This window comes from Tarenaya hassleriana, unplaced genomic scaffold (assembly GCF_000463585.1).
Source record: "Tarenaya hassleriana unplaced genomic scaffold, ASM46358v1 Cleome2, whole genome shotgun sequence".
NCBI classification, from domain to species: domain Eukaryota; kingdom Viridiplantae; phylum Streptophyta; class Magnoliopsida; order Brassicales; family Cleomaceae; genus Tarenaya; species Tarenaya hassleriana.
The window spans coordinates 3360274-3377303 of record NW_010965372.1 but is presented as its reverse complement, the minus strand read 5'-3'; the positions used below and the strand labels follow the sequence as shown (position 1 = coordinate 3377303).

Here is a 17030-nt window from a genome sequence, read left to right as displayed (position 1 = left end):
GATCTTCTTCGGATCAAGTTTCCATCCCTATGTATGACTGACTAGTTTACTCAAAATAATTCACGGTTTTATCGTTTCGTACGGAAATATTGCACATAACCAAAAAAAAACATAGAATGAAAAACAATATTATTTTGTGGCTTAATTCACGGTTATTTTGTATATAAATTTAAAAAATATTTTATCTTAGTTTATTTTGATTTTCGATTGCAGTGCATTTTTTCGTTATTTTATTTTATTTTTTAAAAATAGTTATTTTTTTTTAAAAAAAAAATTTGTTATTGTTATGTTCCATTTTGATTAACTTATTTTGAAAAAAGTATACGAAATTAATTTTAAAAATGTAGAAGGCTAGCTAAAATAAATATTATTGGGTTTAGATATTATTAGTTTTTTTTATTGGGACGTATATTTGATTTCGGAGTCATCCAAAGTCAAGTCGTTACTCTTTCCAACCGCATAGAAATTAAATAATTAATTTCCATCTTATTATTCTCGGCATATTAATAAATACATTGTAAATATTTTATTGATGATCCCTGCATGCTCATATCGGTCGTGATATGATATGATAGCTATGGAGATATAATTATTTTTTGGCTGAAAAAAGTTATTTATTTTGTGTGTATAATTAGCTCAGGAGATTACGTCAAAGGGCTGCAATTTGAAAGTCACATCCCAAAAAAACTTAATAACAGGACTTTGTGATAAAGTTAATAATAATAATAATAATAATACCCGTTTGGTCAGTAATTATTATAATTGTGAAATTAACTTGTGATTTATCACCCAATTAGACATAATAATAATTCCCCATCACTTGGTATTCTCTCCTTGCGGTGGTTATTAGAATTGGTTTTAGTGTGAAAGTGTCGATCGGTCGGACCCGGTCTGATCCGAATCCACAATCGATCCGAAAATTTCGGGTTTAGATTCGGATTGATCCGAATTATTTCGGGTTTAATATCCGAAGTTTGATCCAGTATATCTTGGATTCGGACCGATCCACTAAAATATATTTTAAAATGTCAAATTTATGTGTTTAGTGTTTATTTTTTGAAACAAAATAATAAATCGGATTTTCGAACCAATCTAAAACCCATCGAACTGAGCCACATAAAGTTCAAACCCAATTTAGACTTGATCCGAAAATCCAAAATTTTTCGGATCAATACTTTTAAACTCGAAATCTGATCTTTTTCGAGTGTGAATTTAGATCGCATTTCAAACTTGAAAATATCCATATATTAATATCTTTACAATCTTATTTTAAAATCAGGAATTTGAATACATCCCATTTTTTCCATATCGAAATTTTGGTTGTTTATCCATCTACGAAATGACAAGAATTCAATTTTCGATTTTGAATTTAAAGATCAGTAGATGAAAATCTATATCTATAAATATTTATCGTATGAAATGCGTCAAAATTAGATTCATTTGCTCCAATCTTCTCCAAACTGAATAATCTATAAATATCCCAACAAAATGACGTATTTTATGAATATCCAAACAATACGAATGCGACAAATTCCAAATCATAAAACCGAAAAACACAGAATGAGAAATCCAATAGAAATCGTGTGTATCCAACCCGCCGGCTCTGATTATACTGTTGTTACATTTTTTTTAAAATATAATTTGCTAATAATGCCCGTTATTTGAAATATAATATAGATTATATATGTAATGTACTTACATTCTGGTAAATACGATGGGACCCACAGCATTTTGGTGGGAACAAGAGAGGACAAACTAAAGAAGCTCTCTCTCTCTCTAAGAGTAATGAATCATAACCCATCATCGTCGTCGTTGTCACCAACTTCTTCATCATCGTCTATGGAATTCCCCGAAACTAACCTTCCTTTTCCCTCGTCTTCCCCTCCAGATCCCTAAATTACTGGGATCCCCCCCCCCTTTTTTTCCTTTTTTTTTTTCATTGTTCTTATTTGGGTTTCTCAGAATTTCCCCTCTCGGTTTCGAAGTTGTCCGAATTCTTCATCTTTCTCGCTCTCGATTGTTGTGTTACATATCGTTTCTCTGCTTCTTTTGGAGTCTCTCTTACAGGAACCCTAATCTGTCGCCTATTCCCCACCCACCGACTTCTTCCCCTTCCTGGCCCATCCTACGTCAGCTCTAGGGTTCCTTTTTCTTTTCTTCCTTTTGGGATTTTTGATATCTTTTTTCCTCTTTTCGTGATTTATTTAGTTTGATCCTTTAGGTTTTGCTTGCCCGATCTCGCTTTTGCTTCCTTCCTTATCTATCTCCCTCTCTTCGGAGACAGACCCTGATAAACCCTAGAGTCTCCTGTTTCAATTCGATGGATTCTGGGTTTTCCTCCTCATGTACTTGGGCCTGATCTGGGTTTAATCGTTGAAATATGTCTAGGGTTTACTGGGTCACGTTTAGTATCACTTAGAATCGGTCCTTAATCCCACAATTCATCTCCTTTCCTCCTTTCTTCGGATCAAGTTTCCATTTTTCCTCTCTCTCGCTCGGGTTCGATCATGGCGTATCAGTCGGTTACGGGTTCGGGTTCGGGGTTCCATTACCTGAATTCCCCTTTTGGGGACACCACTTTTACCAAGGTCTTCGTGGGCGGTCTTGCTTGGGAGACACAAAGCGAAACCCTTCGCCGCCATTTCGAACAGTACGGTGAGATCCTCGAAGCTGTCGTCATTACCGACAAGAACAGTGGCCGATCCAAAGGTTACGGCTTTGTGAGTATCCTGTTTCTTTTGGATCTATTCTCGCCTTTGTGTTGTAGACCGGATGAGTTGTTGGTTGTTCCTGCTTGTATCTACGTCCTCTACTTTTCCAATGCGTAGATAAGAGAGCTAAATGGCAATTTAGAACTATAATGACAATGGCAATCCTTAAATCAGAGTTAGAACCTGATGATTAGAGATTGGAGATTCTAGCTTTATCGGGGCAATCCTACACCCAAGAATGGCTCATTAGACTTGTGATCCATTGTTAAACTCTGTTGAGATAATGAAGAATGACTCATTGGTTTTGCTTATATTTTGTATGGAGGATTTAGGTGACATTTCGTGATCCAGAGTCTGCAAGGAGAGCATGCGCGGATCCGACTCCGATCATAGATGGTAGACGTGCCAATTGCAATCTCGCTTCCCTTGGAAGACCTCGGCCTCATCTCCCCTTTGCAGTAATGCCCACTTTACCTGGTTAGTCTCTCTTCAATATTAGTTCTTACCCTTTTCTTGGTCTGGGACCTATTAAGACTGTCTTTCTTTGATAAAATGTTCCATCTTTTCTCTTGAATAGGACGATTAAGACCTGCTTCCCCATATGTGGGAGGTGTGCAGGGTCCTCGTGGTCCGTTTGTTGGAAATTTTCAGTATCAGCAACCACTTCCGTATAGCTACCAGCAGGGAGTTTTGTACCCTTACGGGTGAGTCTTGTCGTTTTGAAGTTAACATATATAGTGCACTTTTAAGAATGTTTATTGCGGTTTACTTGCTTTCCTTGAGATGGATTTTGGTGGACATTATAATTTGTAGTGTTCGTCTTTGCTCTATTAGCTGAATAATGTTTGCAATGATTTGTTGAATTTGTACAACCCTTCTTTCCCCCGGTATGTTTGCTTGACATTTGACGTGGGATGAAGGGATCATCAGTTGGATTTTGGATATGGAATTGCCGTGTATGACAGTTTGCGTATGATCCTGTGGTGCTAGTTAGTATCAACTTAATAGGTTCTTTCGATTCATGTCATCCCAAAGGTGGAAGCTTGTGCCAGTCACCTCCATCAATTGGCATTTACCAATCACAGCATGGAGTATCACTTAGGAGATTCTAACTGGTTTAGGAGTCTATCGTTGTTTACTGCCCCTTAGGATTTTTGAGTATAGCCGTGTGATGTGACATGTTGTGATTGGTAATCTTGCAGGAATACAAAAAATATTGCCGAGGATATGATGCCCAACTCAATGTTTTGTGAAGATGCAAGGTCATGAAATGTTTTTGGACTTTGATTAGACAAATTAGGTTAAAACTAGAGAGAGAAACATACAGGGATTTGTTTTTTGTGCTTGTTCTCGTAGGTTATGACCTTTGTTCGATGATAGGCTAATGTCGTAGAAATGCCGTCCTTCTTCTTTACATCTTTCCGAGACATAGTAGCCCATATTCTGCTAATATTTCTGACTTTAGTCTCGTTTTTTTCCTCGCAGGATTGCAGCATACGGTCCAGATTACATGTACTCACAGGTTGGAAATTATGGTTCCTTATTGTTTTCTCAATATATCTGACTGGCTTGTAACATTTTAGTTATGACCGTTGTCTTCTCATGTTATGTTAGGGCATATATGGTCCTTACATGGGCCAACAGTACCTTCAGGTCTATGGAGTTCCTGGAACGTGATGAAATATTTTTGGATTCGTTTATTATACCAATCTGATCAAATATTGGGGAAGGGAGGGAGGGGGATAATGGAATGGATTTCAGTGCTTGTTCATGTATTATTACCCCTTGTTCGATGGACAGATGTACGGTGGCCAATGTTGTAGAAACAATGATCTTCTTCTCTATGTCAAAGCCAAATTTCTACTATCGATTTTGAGTTCAATCTTTTTTTTTCCCCTGCAGGATGGCGGCATATGGGCCAGATTATATGTACTCACAGGTTGAAGATTTGCAGTTTCACTAGTGTTTTCTCCATATACTGTAGTCTGTCTTGTAGCTTATTGTTTTGGGTCATGTCGTCTTATGTTGTTGTCTCAGGGCATGTATGGTCCTTACATGGGTCAGCAGTACCTTCAGGTCTATGGAGTGCCTGGGACTGTTAACACGCCGGTTTATCCTTACGGGCAGTTGAGTCAGACTGTTCCCGGTGGTCACGGTTATACAGCAGTTCAGGGATATACGGTTCCCGGAAGTCATCTTTTGCAGCTTGGTGGTTCCAGTATCAGTGCAATGGGCACTTCTCCTATGCCTGCTGTTCAATCTCCATTTCCCCAAGGTGCATTTTTACCGTCTTTTTCGTCATCATTTTACTCGTTTTTATGTGAAACTTCAAAATATCAGCACTACACCTATTTTCATTACGTGGTGAAGAGAAAGCTGATGTTAAAATATAGACACTTGTATGAGGTTTTTTCTCTTATTTTTTGCATATCCAACTAGTATGAAACAAAGTGATTTTTGTAGGGAGAAGCTTTATGTCCTTATTTATTGGGTATCCCTGTCTAATCATTCAAAGTATACAACCTTGTATGAGAGACTGAATGCGAAGATTGTTTAGATAGATTTCTTGTGCCTTATTTGCTTTAGAAGGACTAGTTATAGCTGCTAGAGCCAAGGAGCTCAAAGATCAAGTTGCGAAGAAGATATAGTCGAAAGTTATGAGCAAGTCCAATGAGTCCCTTTTCTCTTTCTCATTTGTGTGTAGGTATGCCAGGGCCTGGACCAGCACAACCCCATATCATTGTCCAGGCTCCTCAGTTTATGCAGAGTAGCGGGTCTGACCAAACAACCGGGTGAAAATCGATCGACGTAAGTATATGCTATTTCGGATAAATTGTCGGGGTGATTGTATGCACATTTTGTAAATTATATTTTCTTGGATGGTATCATCTGTTTCAGTTATACTGAAAGACTGCAGAAAAGGAAGTTAAGGGCGAGGAACTGCTACTTGAGGTGGCGGGCTTCGTATTTAAGCCTTGCAAATTATTCATCTTGCATTCTAGAGGTATGTGTTTTTCATAATCAATCATTTGTCTCGGGGGCTTGCCCTTCAGTTTCTTTCAGCCAAAAACAGTGAAAACGTTCTTGATCACCGAAATTCCTTGGATTTGACTGAGTAGTAGTTGGGGTTATCACTGTACAGGTCGTAAGTAGTCTTGCTCACCGGAGAAGTCAAAAGGTCTGAGTTGCTCTCGGGAAGGCAGAAAAGGAAAAAGAAGACAACGGAAGTTTGCTGGGTTTGTGCTTCCTGTTTTCTACCCCCTCGTGTTTATATCTAAAACAGAAACAGATGCTGCTCTGGCTCAGGTTGAGTCGCAGGCAGTCGTAGTGGTTATCCGGGAATAAGGTTTCCCGGAACAACCACAAGGAATAAGTTGGTGTACAAAAATGCATATAATCATACACATGCGTACTCGTGGATGGTAGAATCAACGTACGATTCTTTTGTAGTCTAATAGTCGCACGGCTCTTCAGGCATTCGGGTCTGTAGAAGATGGTGTCATCTGAGTCAAGCATTGTAAAGTAAACGCCATCACCTCGTAGCTGCTTCTGATGTGCATATTAGTTTCTAGGGTTCTTTTTTCGTGTTGTTACAGTTTGACAATGGATGAATTGTTATGTGGAGCTTCACTCCAAAGTATGGAGGTGGCTGCTTCTTTACATGTTTGATTCTCGGATCCAGATGAAAAGGATTTGGTCTTGTATCATTGCCTCTTGTCAGTAGGAGACCCTGTTTGGCATTGGTTTAATAGTCAGATTCATCATTCTTGAACTGTAAGAGTCTGGGGGATTGTTATGTCCACAAGAGAAAGTGTCAGAAGCTGGCAATTACTACAGAAACATGCAATGATTGAGACAGGAGCAGGCAAAGGGATGTTGCCATTCCGATTGCAGAGTTCAGATGCCCGTGAGTTTCTCTCGGGTTCATCGGTTCATCAAAGTAAACACTGGAATGAACCAATGAATTTGCAGAGAACTGCAAGACTGGATGGAAGCAACTCCAGAATGACGACTGATGGCTAACCATCCATTCCAAGCAAGCGTCTTCTGGGTAGAACCCCAAGTTTCGTTAAGATTCATCAATGGTTGTCTCCTTCGAGTTTCGTTGACAAAGTCTGAAACTGGGAATCGTGTTCTGCCCCCATTTGTTTCACAATATCTGTGAAAAAAGGAAGCAACTTTACCAGTTTCGGAGCAAACCCAGAAAGAGAAATTTCGTTAAAAACTCTGGAATCGGTCCAAATCGTTGTGACAGTTGAAAACCTGGAGAGAATAAAAAGGGCCGGAGATGATGAACGGACAAAACTAGGGTAATAGTGATGTCATGTCCGTTACTATATATAATATTTTTTTTTAGTTTAAGGAGATGATTTTGTACTTAATTAATGTGTAGTTAGTTAGTTATACACGAATTCCATCAATGAAAGGACTCATTGAATAGATAACGTGACCATATATATATCTTGCAATGCATATAGACTCTTTTGCCAACTGAATCTTGAAATGGATGAATGTTTTTTACTTGACCAAGGAATCAAAATCTTGTACGTGTGAGTGCACCTTTCTTGAAAATAAAGGATTTTTACTCTATAATTTAAAAATATATATATATAATAACGTTTTTGATAAACTTTAAATATAACGTTTTAAAAAAATTATTATATTTAAAAGTTGTTCTGAATATATGCGCCGGAGACCCTTCAACCAATAGTTCGATCTTTACGTAGTTTCCGTTGCATTTTTGTTGGATTTCAACCCCAAGTCCTATTAATTTTACAGTATGGTCATGAATTTCGACCGACGTATATTATGCCATTTAAAAATAACGTAATAAATCTTTTAAAAAAAAATAACGTGATGAATGAAAAGAGGCATATATGTGCGTGCATATACATGAATTTTGCACTATTAAGCCACGAATTCGACCGACGCATATACACGCCATCATCGCTAGCTGTGTATATGCAAAACCCCAAAGAAATTTCACCTTTCGGTAACTCAACATAATCTTACATCATTTTCAATATAAATATATATGTATTTTCACGTAAAGCTTTAATTATGGTTATAATATGAAAGAAGCCGACTTAGGGTTTATTTAAATACAGAACCAATTCATTCATAAACCCTTCAAAGTTCAAACCACAAAAACAATGGCATTTCTCATGAAACCAATATTGTTCATCATATTGTATAACTCTCTCCTCGTAACGACGGTCTCAGAATACGTTCTCATTGATGATGATTTTATCGTGCCCTCTCCGAAAAGCGTTCAAGGGCTCAAGAGGAAGAAAACGGTAACGATAATTAACAATCTTGGAGGCGGTTTAACGTTACGATACCATTGTAAATCGGGGGACGATGATCTCGGGGATCGGGTTTTAGGGCCGGGAGGGTCGTGGTGGTTCAGGTTCGAACCGAATTTCTTCGGTACGACTCTGTTTTACTGTTATTTCTCGTGGACCGGTTCGGGAGGCTGGTTCGACATTTATAAGGATAGTAGAGATAATGTTCCTAGTAAGAATTATTGTGATGAATGCAAGTGGAAGGTTAGGAAGACCGGACCGTGCAGATTCAATGGTAAGACGGAAAAGTTCGATCTTTGTTACGGTTGGAACAAATAAAATAAAATGTATTCATACATGTATTTGCAAAAGTATATAGCGTGTGGAATAATACGTTATTTTTCATGGAACGAAATAATATATATAACATAAGATATTGAATCGAAATAAAATGCTAATCTTATTAGGAAACTAAGACGAATGTTATTAGGACACTAATATTAATTCTATGAAAAATATAATTTCATAATATATAACTCTAATATATTCTCTATAATTTTCAACATAGTGTTTATGATATTTTGCAGATCATAAATTAGGAGATGTTTAATATAGGAAAATGTGTAATGATAAGTATATTAGCATATGGTGTGTAGACGTGTTGTCACGATGATTATGACATTAATGGAAATTCAAAATGGAAGAAAAAGTAATATTTTCGTTAAACGAACGATTTTCTTGTTATTATTTCAAATACGAGATACTTTGTACTTGCCCTAATTAATGTGTATTTACACACTAATCCCGTCAATGAAATTAGGCTCATTAAATAGATTAACGTTATGATCAGAAACTAATGAATATAGACTCTTGGTTTTCTTGAATCTTGACGATAAGCTTATTAACTCGTACTATCCATTTACATATTATATATATATATAATAAATTGTAACGTATATAGACTCTTGGGCAATGAATCTTGAACATATATAAGCTTATTAACTCGTATTATCAATTTATATCTTTAGTAAATTGCAATGATTATGTATATCAGTATATGAAAAGACACATAAATTGATAACGTATATCTTGCAATGTATATAGACTCTTGGTTAATTGAACCTTGTGAAAGCAAAAGCTTATTAACTCCGTACTATCAATTATTAAAATATATAATAAATTGCAAATATATGTATATATATACACGGAACCAAATCCACAAAATCAATACATACACACACTCTTCGACAGCAAAAAAAAAAATGGCTTTCCCCAAGAGGCAAATAGCGTTCTTCCTAGTGTGCTTATCCGTCTCCGCCATGGCGTCATCGAGCGCACGTAATGACGTCACCCCAGTTCCACCGAACAACGTGCAAGGCCTGATCAAGGAGATGAAGACGGTGGCGATAGTGAACGGGCTGGGAAAAGGGCTGACGTTGAAATACCATTGCAGGTCGAAAGACGACGACCTCGGCTACCGGACCATGGGTCCGAGAGAGGCGTGGTCGTTCCAGTTCAGGCCGAACATCTTCGGGACGACACTCTTCTTCTGCCGGTTCTGGTGGTCGGGCAACAGCAAGGTACACTGGTTCGATATTTTTAGGAGCAGTAGAGACGACGAGGAAAGCCCTTGCACTGTCTGTTGGTGGAGGATAACGAGGTTCGGTCCGTGCAAGTTCAATGACGGGGTTAGGGAGTATGATCTTTGTTATGAATGGGATAAAAAAATTTAAATGATTATATTTATATATATTATGTGATCGTAGTTTGAATTTTTATATATAGCTCCGTTTATGTCGTGAAATAATGACATATGACACATGGTTTTGATTATGTATATACGTGGTGTGTATGTAGCTATAGATTTCGGTTCCTAATAGGTCGAGTAAACGATATCCAAAAATATGTATTCTGGCCCTCTGGTATTATGGAATGGTTATGGAACGAATTTTTAGAACCGATTAATTGTTAATTTATAGTTTTAGGAGAATTTATGGATTAAAATTTCATATATTTTACATAGTATAGCATTTCATATTTTCATCTATATAAGGACACGTTACTTATATTATTGTACATTAGTAATAAAAGTTGGAGAAGGATATTATTTGAGATAATAAAAATAATAATTTAGGTTTAATACTTTTTGTAAATATAGTAGGTAAAGTAAATTATAATTGACAAATATAATTGTCTAAAATATAAAAATAATATTAAATCTGAATATATGGTAATATTGATTTATTTTCTAGAAATTTGTCTTCACAATCATATCATAGCTAATCCCTGCTATAACTGCATATGCCACCATACAGCTTATTCAACCATATAATTTGCACTATTTTCAAACTCAAAATAAATAGCAATATCATAAAATACTTTTGGAAAATTTAAAGATAATTTGGAAATGGAGTTTGAATTTAGCTTTAATGTCCTTAATTCTATATTGAGAAATAAAGGTTGATTGCCAATGTGCCCGGTTTGGAATTTTTCCGGTTTAATTTTAGTTGCTGGCTTGAATTTTATAGTTCTTTGAAGTGAGGAACCAAACTCAGTTCATCTCTAAGACCGCGAGGAACAGAACAGCATTGACACAAAGCTAGTTAAGTAGATTAGACTGCATACTTTTAACTAGTGTCATTGTTCTTTCTTAGAGCCTCGGCCTCGGCTATCGCCATTGGATCATCAGCCTTAATCTCTGCATCGTCTTCTTTCTCGCCTTCTCGTTCTTGCGCCAGCTTCTTCCTGTGCAGCTCCTCGGCAGCCAGCATTGCCGCTTTGTTCTCGGCTTGGATCCTCTGCATTTCCTGCTCTTGCTGCTGCCTCTCAAACCACGTATCTGCATCTGCCCATACTGAAAAAAAACAACGCCCGAATAGCCGATGGTTTAGATAATCCGAGAGATTCATTTTTTGGTGGAATTGAACTGAGTGATTAGATCTATCCTTACTAGTCAAGATCCTAATAACCAAACCCTATACACAAAGCCTGTAATTTCAGTAGCCAAAGTAACAATTTTGTCGCATCTCCGAGACATAGAAGGCAAACCATCACAGAAGCTTCTTAACCCCTAAACCCTAATCGATCTATTGGACTACTACTTCTTCGTTCATGCATAAATCATGGGAATGACTAACTATCAGTTCACATATAATGAGTGGCTAGATCCATCCTTGCTAGTCAAGAACCTAATAACCAACCTTATGCAGAAAGCCTGTAATCTCAGTAGCCAAAGTAACGATTTTATTGCGTCTCCAATACATAGAAAGCAACCATCCATCACAGAAGCTTCTTAACCTTAAACCCTAATCCCTAATCGATCCATCCGACTACTACTTCCTTCGTGTATAAATCATGGGAATGACTATCAGTTCACATAGTGAAATCCATTCTACAATCCAGATGTTGAATACAATAATCTGTTAGCAAATAACAATGTGGAGCATCAACTAAGTCACACAAAGCCAATAACTTGAATACCAACAGTGTATCTACGAAGCAATAACCTAGCTTCAGAACCCATGAATCCCAGTATGGGGGAGCTCAGAAACCCTAGATTCCTCAGAAACACTCCAATTTCAAACCCACTCATCTAGAAACCTCGATTCGTAACAGTAATCAGAAACTGAGGTCACCAAAATCATCATTCAATTCACTTCAATAACTTGAGTATCCGTGAATTTCAATCATATGCATTCAGAAACCCTTGATTCCCCCCGCCAAAAAAAAAAAACAAATCCCCAACAGCAATAATCATCGAAGTAAACCGAATCGAAAAGGTGATCAAAATTGAAACGAGAGAAACAGAGAGGGGGATCAGAACACGTACGTGGATGAGCGGCCCAACCCTGTTCACCACCCTTGATTTTTTCGGGGAGGGCATAGTTAACGGTGAGAACGCGGCCATAGAGCTCCGCACCATCCATGTTATCCATGGCGGATGAGGCGTCCTCTCTCTCGAGGAAGGTGACGAATCCGAAGGACCTATGCTTCTGCGTCGCTTGGTCCAATGGCGTCTTCACATCCTTGATGTCTCCGAAAGGTATGAAAGCCGCGTGAAGGATCGATTCGTTCACCTCATCCGCAAGACCTCCCACGTACAACGTGTTCTTCTGCATCGCCTGCTGCTGAGCCGCCGCCGCCGCCGCCATTGTCGAGAGCTTCACGCCTCTCTCTCACACCCTCTCGAGCTTTCTTTTCTCTGGAGACAACAATGGAGAAGACGACGGCGTTTCGTTTATGGTTTCTTCCAATTTTTTTTTTTACTTTCTGATACTTGTGGGCCGTTCTGAAAAGCCCAAAAGGTTTTTATATATATATAAAAAAATCGGCCTGTTTTGTACCGATTAAACCGGGTTTTTTTAATGAAATGTTAATTAAATCATAAACCTATTTTTTTCTACACTAATCATATTGTCTTTTAGCCAAACTGTTACTTAGAATTGTAGAAACCATATCCTTAATGATGGATAACCAGTCTAGACCTTTTTGAGACATTTCTTTAGATGCATTTTTTTTAATTAAATAAGGTTTGAATATATATATGTTAGTATTTCTTTTTTCTTTTTAATCTAATAAATGATATATTTAATCCATAAATCACTATATACAGAATTCTACTTCTACTTGCGTTATGAAAATCTTCATCCACATCTAGAATTCTAGCATCAGTGAATTAGTAAGCCAAACTCCGTGTATGAACGTATTGCATCCGATATTGCTGTCAATGGCGGACCTAAAGAAATGTATCATTGGGGACATTTTTTTTATTATAAACAAATTTAATTTATGGGGGTATTTTAGAGTTTTATTCAAAATTTTACATAATTTCTATATAAAAAAATAAACTTTTTTATTGATTAAATGGGGGCATGTAATAAAAATATATGTGCTTATTTGCCACCATGCTACAATTCCAAAGCCCAAAAGACTCGGTTTTTTTACTGTTATTTTCTCGTGGACCGGAATAGACTGTTTTGTGTCTCTTTAGCCGGGTGAGACCAAGAACTTTTATATTTGCTATGGTTGGAATAAATAAAAGTCAATAATATGTCATTGAAGTTTTTTTAACCGAATGTATTGGACCAAGATTCAGATTAATTTTGAGATTGAAACCAACCATGCATATGATTTGGAATATACGTTTTCTCTTTAAATTTAAGGTTCGAATTTGGGATGGAATATACGTTTTGCGCCCCGTTTAACCGGTTGAACTATCCAAATTTGCTTAATATATCATTGATGTTGTAACGCACTTTCAGTTTAATACAAAAAAGAAAGAAGATATTATAAATATGGGCATTCCAATCCGCTTTCCATTGAAATTAAGCTAATTAAAACCGATCTGTAAATTAAAAAAAAAAGCCTTATAATCCACGGAGAACCCTTAATAACAATCTATTGATTAAAGGCCAAAAATAAGGGGGAAATTTTAAAACGTGTGAGAAGTGATGATCAGAAGAAATTGAAAGGAGTGAATCTGAAGGCGGAATGATACGTAGGAGTGACGTAAGCAGAGAGAAGCTCGTTGTGAGGAGACCAGAACTCAGCTTTGAGACCGCTTCTTCTCACTGCTCTCAAGATCTTGTTTCTGTGTATGTATGATGTTACCATTACCTTTTGACTGTCTGCATCCACTTCCACTTTCTCTATTCCTGCCAAAAATATATATAGTATTCACATTTATTTATTTATTTATCTATGTATATACATATCGTATGTCTCCCGAATCAACCATATTTTTTGAATTAGATTCAGGAAATTCGATTTCGACAAATAACGGATCGAACGAATCAGTTTATCTCGACTCAGTTCGACGAGTTCATGAGTTTTCTTGTATGTCAGTTTTTTTAATTTTTACATAGTTTTTATTATTCTACATAGTTTTTTAATATTTTAATTATTTTTAAATAATTTTTATTATTTTCAAATATTTTATTATATTTTTTATTTTATTTGGTATACAAAACCACCTCACGAGATAGTGCGATCTGAGCAAATTCGAGATTTTTCAAATTCGTGAAAAATGAATTACAAAGATATGGGATCAAAACGAGGTGGTTCACACTTATTCGGACTGAGTTAGGCCGAACCAACCCATTTTACATCACGTAAACGACTATAGACAAATATATTATCGTCATGATATGATCAACGAATAGATAACACTTAAATAAAACGATTAGCACTTGTTTAAAAAAAATGAGTATTATTGGAGAAGATATATATGTATTTGATGATTATATATAATATATTAATAACAAGAGTTTGTATGAAACAAAGATGAATGTAGGTAATTTAGGGTAAGAAGAAGGATTTTGTGTACCTTTGAGTTTTGAGAGGGATTTTCTCAATCTCTTCTCGTGGATACATACCATCTCCACTTTCAATTCGACGGTCTATACAAAAAAAAAACGAATCAACTTAATGGACATTGTGAATCCATGCAAAAAATCGTGTATATATCTTGAATATATATACAAAGCCAATCAATGTTAGTGCATATAAATACCTCCATTCAAGAATGTCAATCTTGATGTATATATATGTTGTGTGTATATATATATGTATGTAAATATTGTTGTGAAGGAGAAGAACGAAGAAGAGAAAAAAAAAATTAAACAACTTAGGACTATATGTGTGGGAGAGGCTATAGGCTTGGAGCGTATATATAGCGATGGAGACATTAAGCATAAGCAAAACAGATCTTGTGGGGTCCCTCTCTGTCTCTTGCGACTATAATCATATTCTTTTTTTTTTAATGTGAATAAATTAATCATATTCTTTGCTTTTGGCAAAGAGGACAAGACACGATACTCGATGTAAATTCCGTCTTGACGTAGAATCTCATAAAAAAAAATTATATTATATATACGTGACTATTCATATATATGCAACACATGAATCATTTCCGTACGTTATGTGTATTTATTACCAAGCCTATTCTTATATATTCTTACTGTTTATCATGTCTACTTTTTTTTATAATATGAAAGTGGTCAAATTATATCTTCTAAAAAATCGAGAAAGTTCAGATAAATACTATACTCTACGTTTAGATTTAAATTTGGGATAAAAGAATGTTTTGTATATTTTTTTTTTACCATTAGGTCATCCAATTTTGAGTTAATCATATTTAAAATTGGAGTAGAAACCATAATCGATTAATTTAGAAAAATCATATCAAGAACCTGAATCAATATTTTGAAAAAAAAGAATTGATGATTGATGAGTGAATATTCGAATTTATATTCCATCGGTTTTTATATTCAATTTTACTCTAATTCGTTTCTCATTAAAAAATAAATAAATAAATGATCCTTATCTTTTATTTAGTATTTTCAGGTATTTTCATCAATTTAATTAATAAAAATAGGTTTACATATTTTTAGGTTACATTCTATATAAATAAAATTAAATATGATTAGATTCGAATTATTTCGATGTTGTATATTCAAAATGTATTCCCCACTTCAAATAAATCCAAAATCTTAATCCCTTGAAATAAATTAAAAAATCAAGAAAACAAAAAGCTTTATCTTAGTTCAAGAATCTCTAAGGATCACTCGAAAGTACATAAGGCGATGCCCAATGATTGGGCTTTTGACTGGTCAAACCATCGTTATAGGATGATATAAGATCACGACAAAACGTCCAACGCAGTTTTCTGTCCGTTATTACCATAATTTATTTATTTTTTTAAAAACTTATTTGTTAAGTAAATATATAAAATGACAAAAAAAAAGGCAAAAGAAGATTGGAAACTTGTGTGTGTGGACCAAAGAGATGCCAACAGATCTCTAAACAAGTTTGGTATATATATATATATGTCTACGACACATCAAACTTTCTCCAAATAAATCATATATAAATATTACATATTTAAATTTCAAGACATTAGTCCTTATTTTAAAGATTTGTTTTATAGTCAAAATGTATTTTCTGTATCTCAAAAAATAAAAAATAAAATCCCATATTTCGTTTTCTACTTGAACCGAATGTAGTAAGTGTGCTACACGCAAAGACAAACAATTAATACCGTGATTAAGGAAAACATAATCATTTGTCATATATATACACATTAGGGTGTTAATTTTGGTCTGAGATGCGAAGTTTGATCCGATCCAATTTAAAAAATAACGGGTTTCGTGTATAAATATTTCGATTCGAAAAGTCTAGATTTTGTTTTTAAAAAAATAAAAAGTAAAAAAATATATTTCAAAGAATAAATTTAGTGGACCGATTCGATCCGAATCTAAATCCAAATCTGAAGTTTATAAGATCGGGTTTCGAATTTAATTGTTTAGACCTGAAAAAATCGGATCGCCTCTAAACCCGAATACAAAACCTTTGGACCGAATAATCCGATACGAACCCTATTGATCCCCCTAATATACACATAATTATCATTAGATAAAAGGGAAATGAAAATTAGTGGATGTCCGACAAAACTGAATCCGAGGTGGTCGGGCTTCAGCACAGGGATCAAGAGAACTGCTTCGGAATCTGCAACTTCTCGAATTTTCATTCTTTCAGTTCATTTTCATCTTTTATTTTATTTTTTATTAATGAATTTGTTTCGCCGCTTGTTCCCGATTTTCTTACAATCTGCTCGTTTCTTTTTCTTTTCTTCACTTTTTTCGCCTTTTCTTTTTACCGTTTTCTTTAATATTAACTAATTTATGGAATTCGGATTTATCGATTTGGTTAACCGTGAAATTAAATTAAATTAAATTATATAGATTCACATAATTTCCATAATTTTTCCCTTCTAAATTAATTATATATTTAAATCGTTTCTCTTATTAAAAAAATTTATCATTTCGTTGAAAAAGTTAAATCGGTTGGAAAATATGTTCATACAGAGGTATTTGGGCTTTGCGAGGCCCAATATCTGTTATGAGAAGCAGGCACGTGCTTGTCCAGGTGGCAAGTGACTAAGCACCGAATGATTTATGTGGGTCCCACTCTAATCCACATCACCATCTTTGCCCTCACACCGAATTCGTGCTCCTCCTCCTCGTTCTCCTGCTGA

At 35.5% G+C, this 17030-nt stretch overlaps 4 protein-coding genes across 4 annotated transcripts; 2 read left to right on the top strand and 2 right to left on the bottom strand.

The window, feature by feature from the left end:
* The first annotated feature begins 342 nt into the window (after positions 1–342).
* On the top strand, positions 343–6418 carry LOC104812008 (probable RNA-binding protein ARP1). The gene is made up of 8 exons (XM_010538932.2): positions 343–2720; positions 3044–3188; positions 3289–3415; positions 4197–4232; positions 4742–4986; positions 5416–5519; positions 5610–5715; positions 5854–6418. Exons 1-6 carry the CDS (start codon positions 2508–2510, stop codon positions 5505–5507), a joined length of 858 nt encoding a protein of 285 aa, XP_010537234.1. The 5' UTR covers positions 343–2507; the 3' UTR covers positions 5508–5519; positions 5610–5715; positions 5854–6418.
* A 1373-nt stretch (positions 6419–7791) lies between these two features.
* LOC104812007 lies at positions 7792–9954 on the top strand. Its single transcript, XM_010538931.1, has 2 exons — positions 7792–8291; positions 9450–9954. Exons 1-2 carry the CDS (start codon positions 7865–7867, stop codon positions 9650–9652), a joined length of 630 nt encoding a protein of 209 aa, XP_010537233.1. The 5' UTR covers positions 7792–7864; the 3' UTR covers positions 9653–9954.
* A 502-nt stretch (positions 9955–10456) lies between these two features.
* LOC104812006 (peptidyl-prolyl cis-trans isomerase E-like) lies at positions 10457–12212 on the bottom strand. Its single transcript, XM_010538930.1, has 2 exons — positions 11826–12212; positions 10457–10850 (listed from the first exon to the last, which is right to left on the bottom strand). The coding sequence occupies exons 1-2, from the start codon at positions 12145–12147 to the stop codon at positions 10624–10626; spliced, it is 549 nt and encodes a 182-aa protein (XP_010537232.1). The 5' UTR covers positions 12148–12212; the 3' UTR covers positions 10457–10623.
* A 1085-nt stretch (positions 12213–13297) lies between these two features.
* On the bottom strand, positions 13298–14606 carry LOC104812005 (heavy metal-associated isoprenylated plant protein 21-like). Its single transcript, XM_010538929.2, has 3 exons — positions 14508–14606; positions 14322–14394; positions 13298–13650 (listed from the first exon to the last, which is right to left on the bottom strand). Exons 1-3 carry the CDS (start codon positions 14511–14513, stop codon positions 13451–13453), a joined length of 279 nt encoding a protein of 92 aa, XP_010537231.1. The 5' UTR covers positions 14514–14606; the 3' UTR covers positions 13298–13450.
* Positions 14607–17030: the final 2424 nt, after the last annotated feature.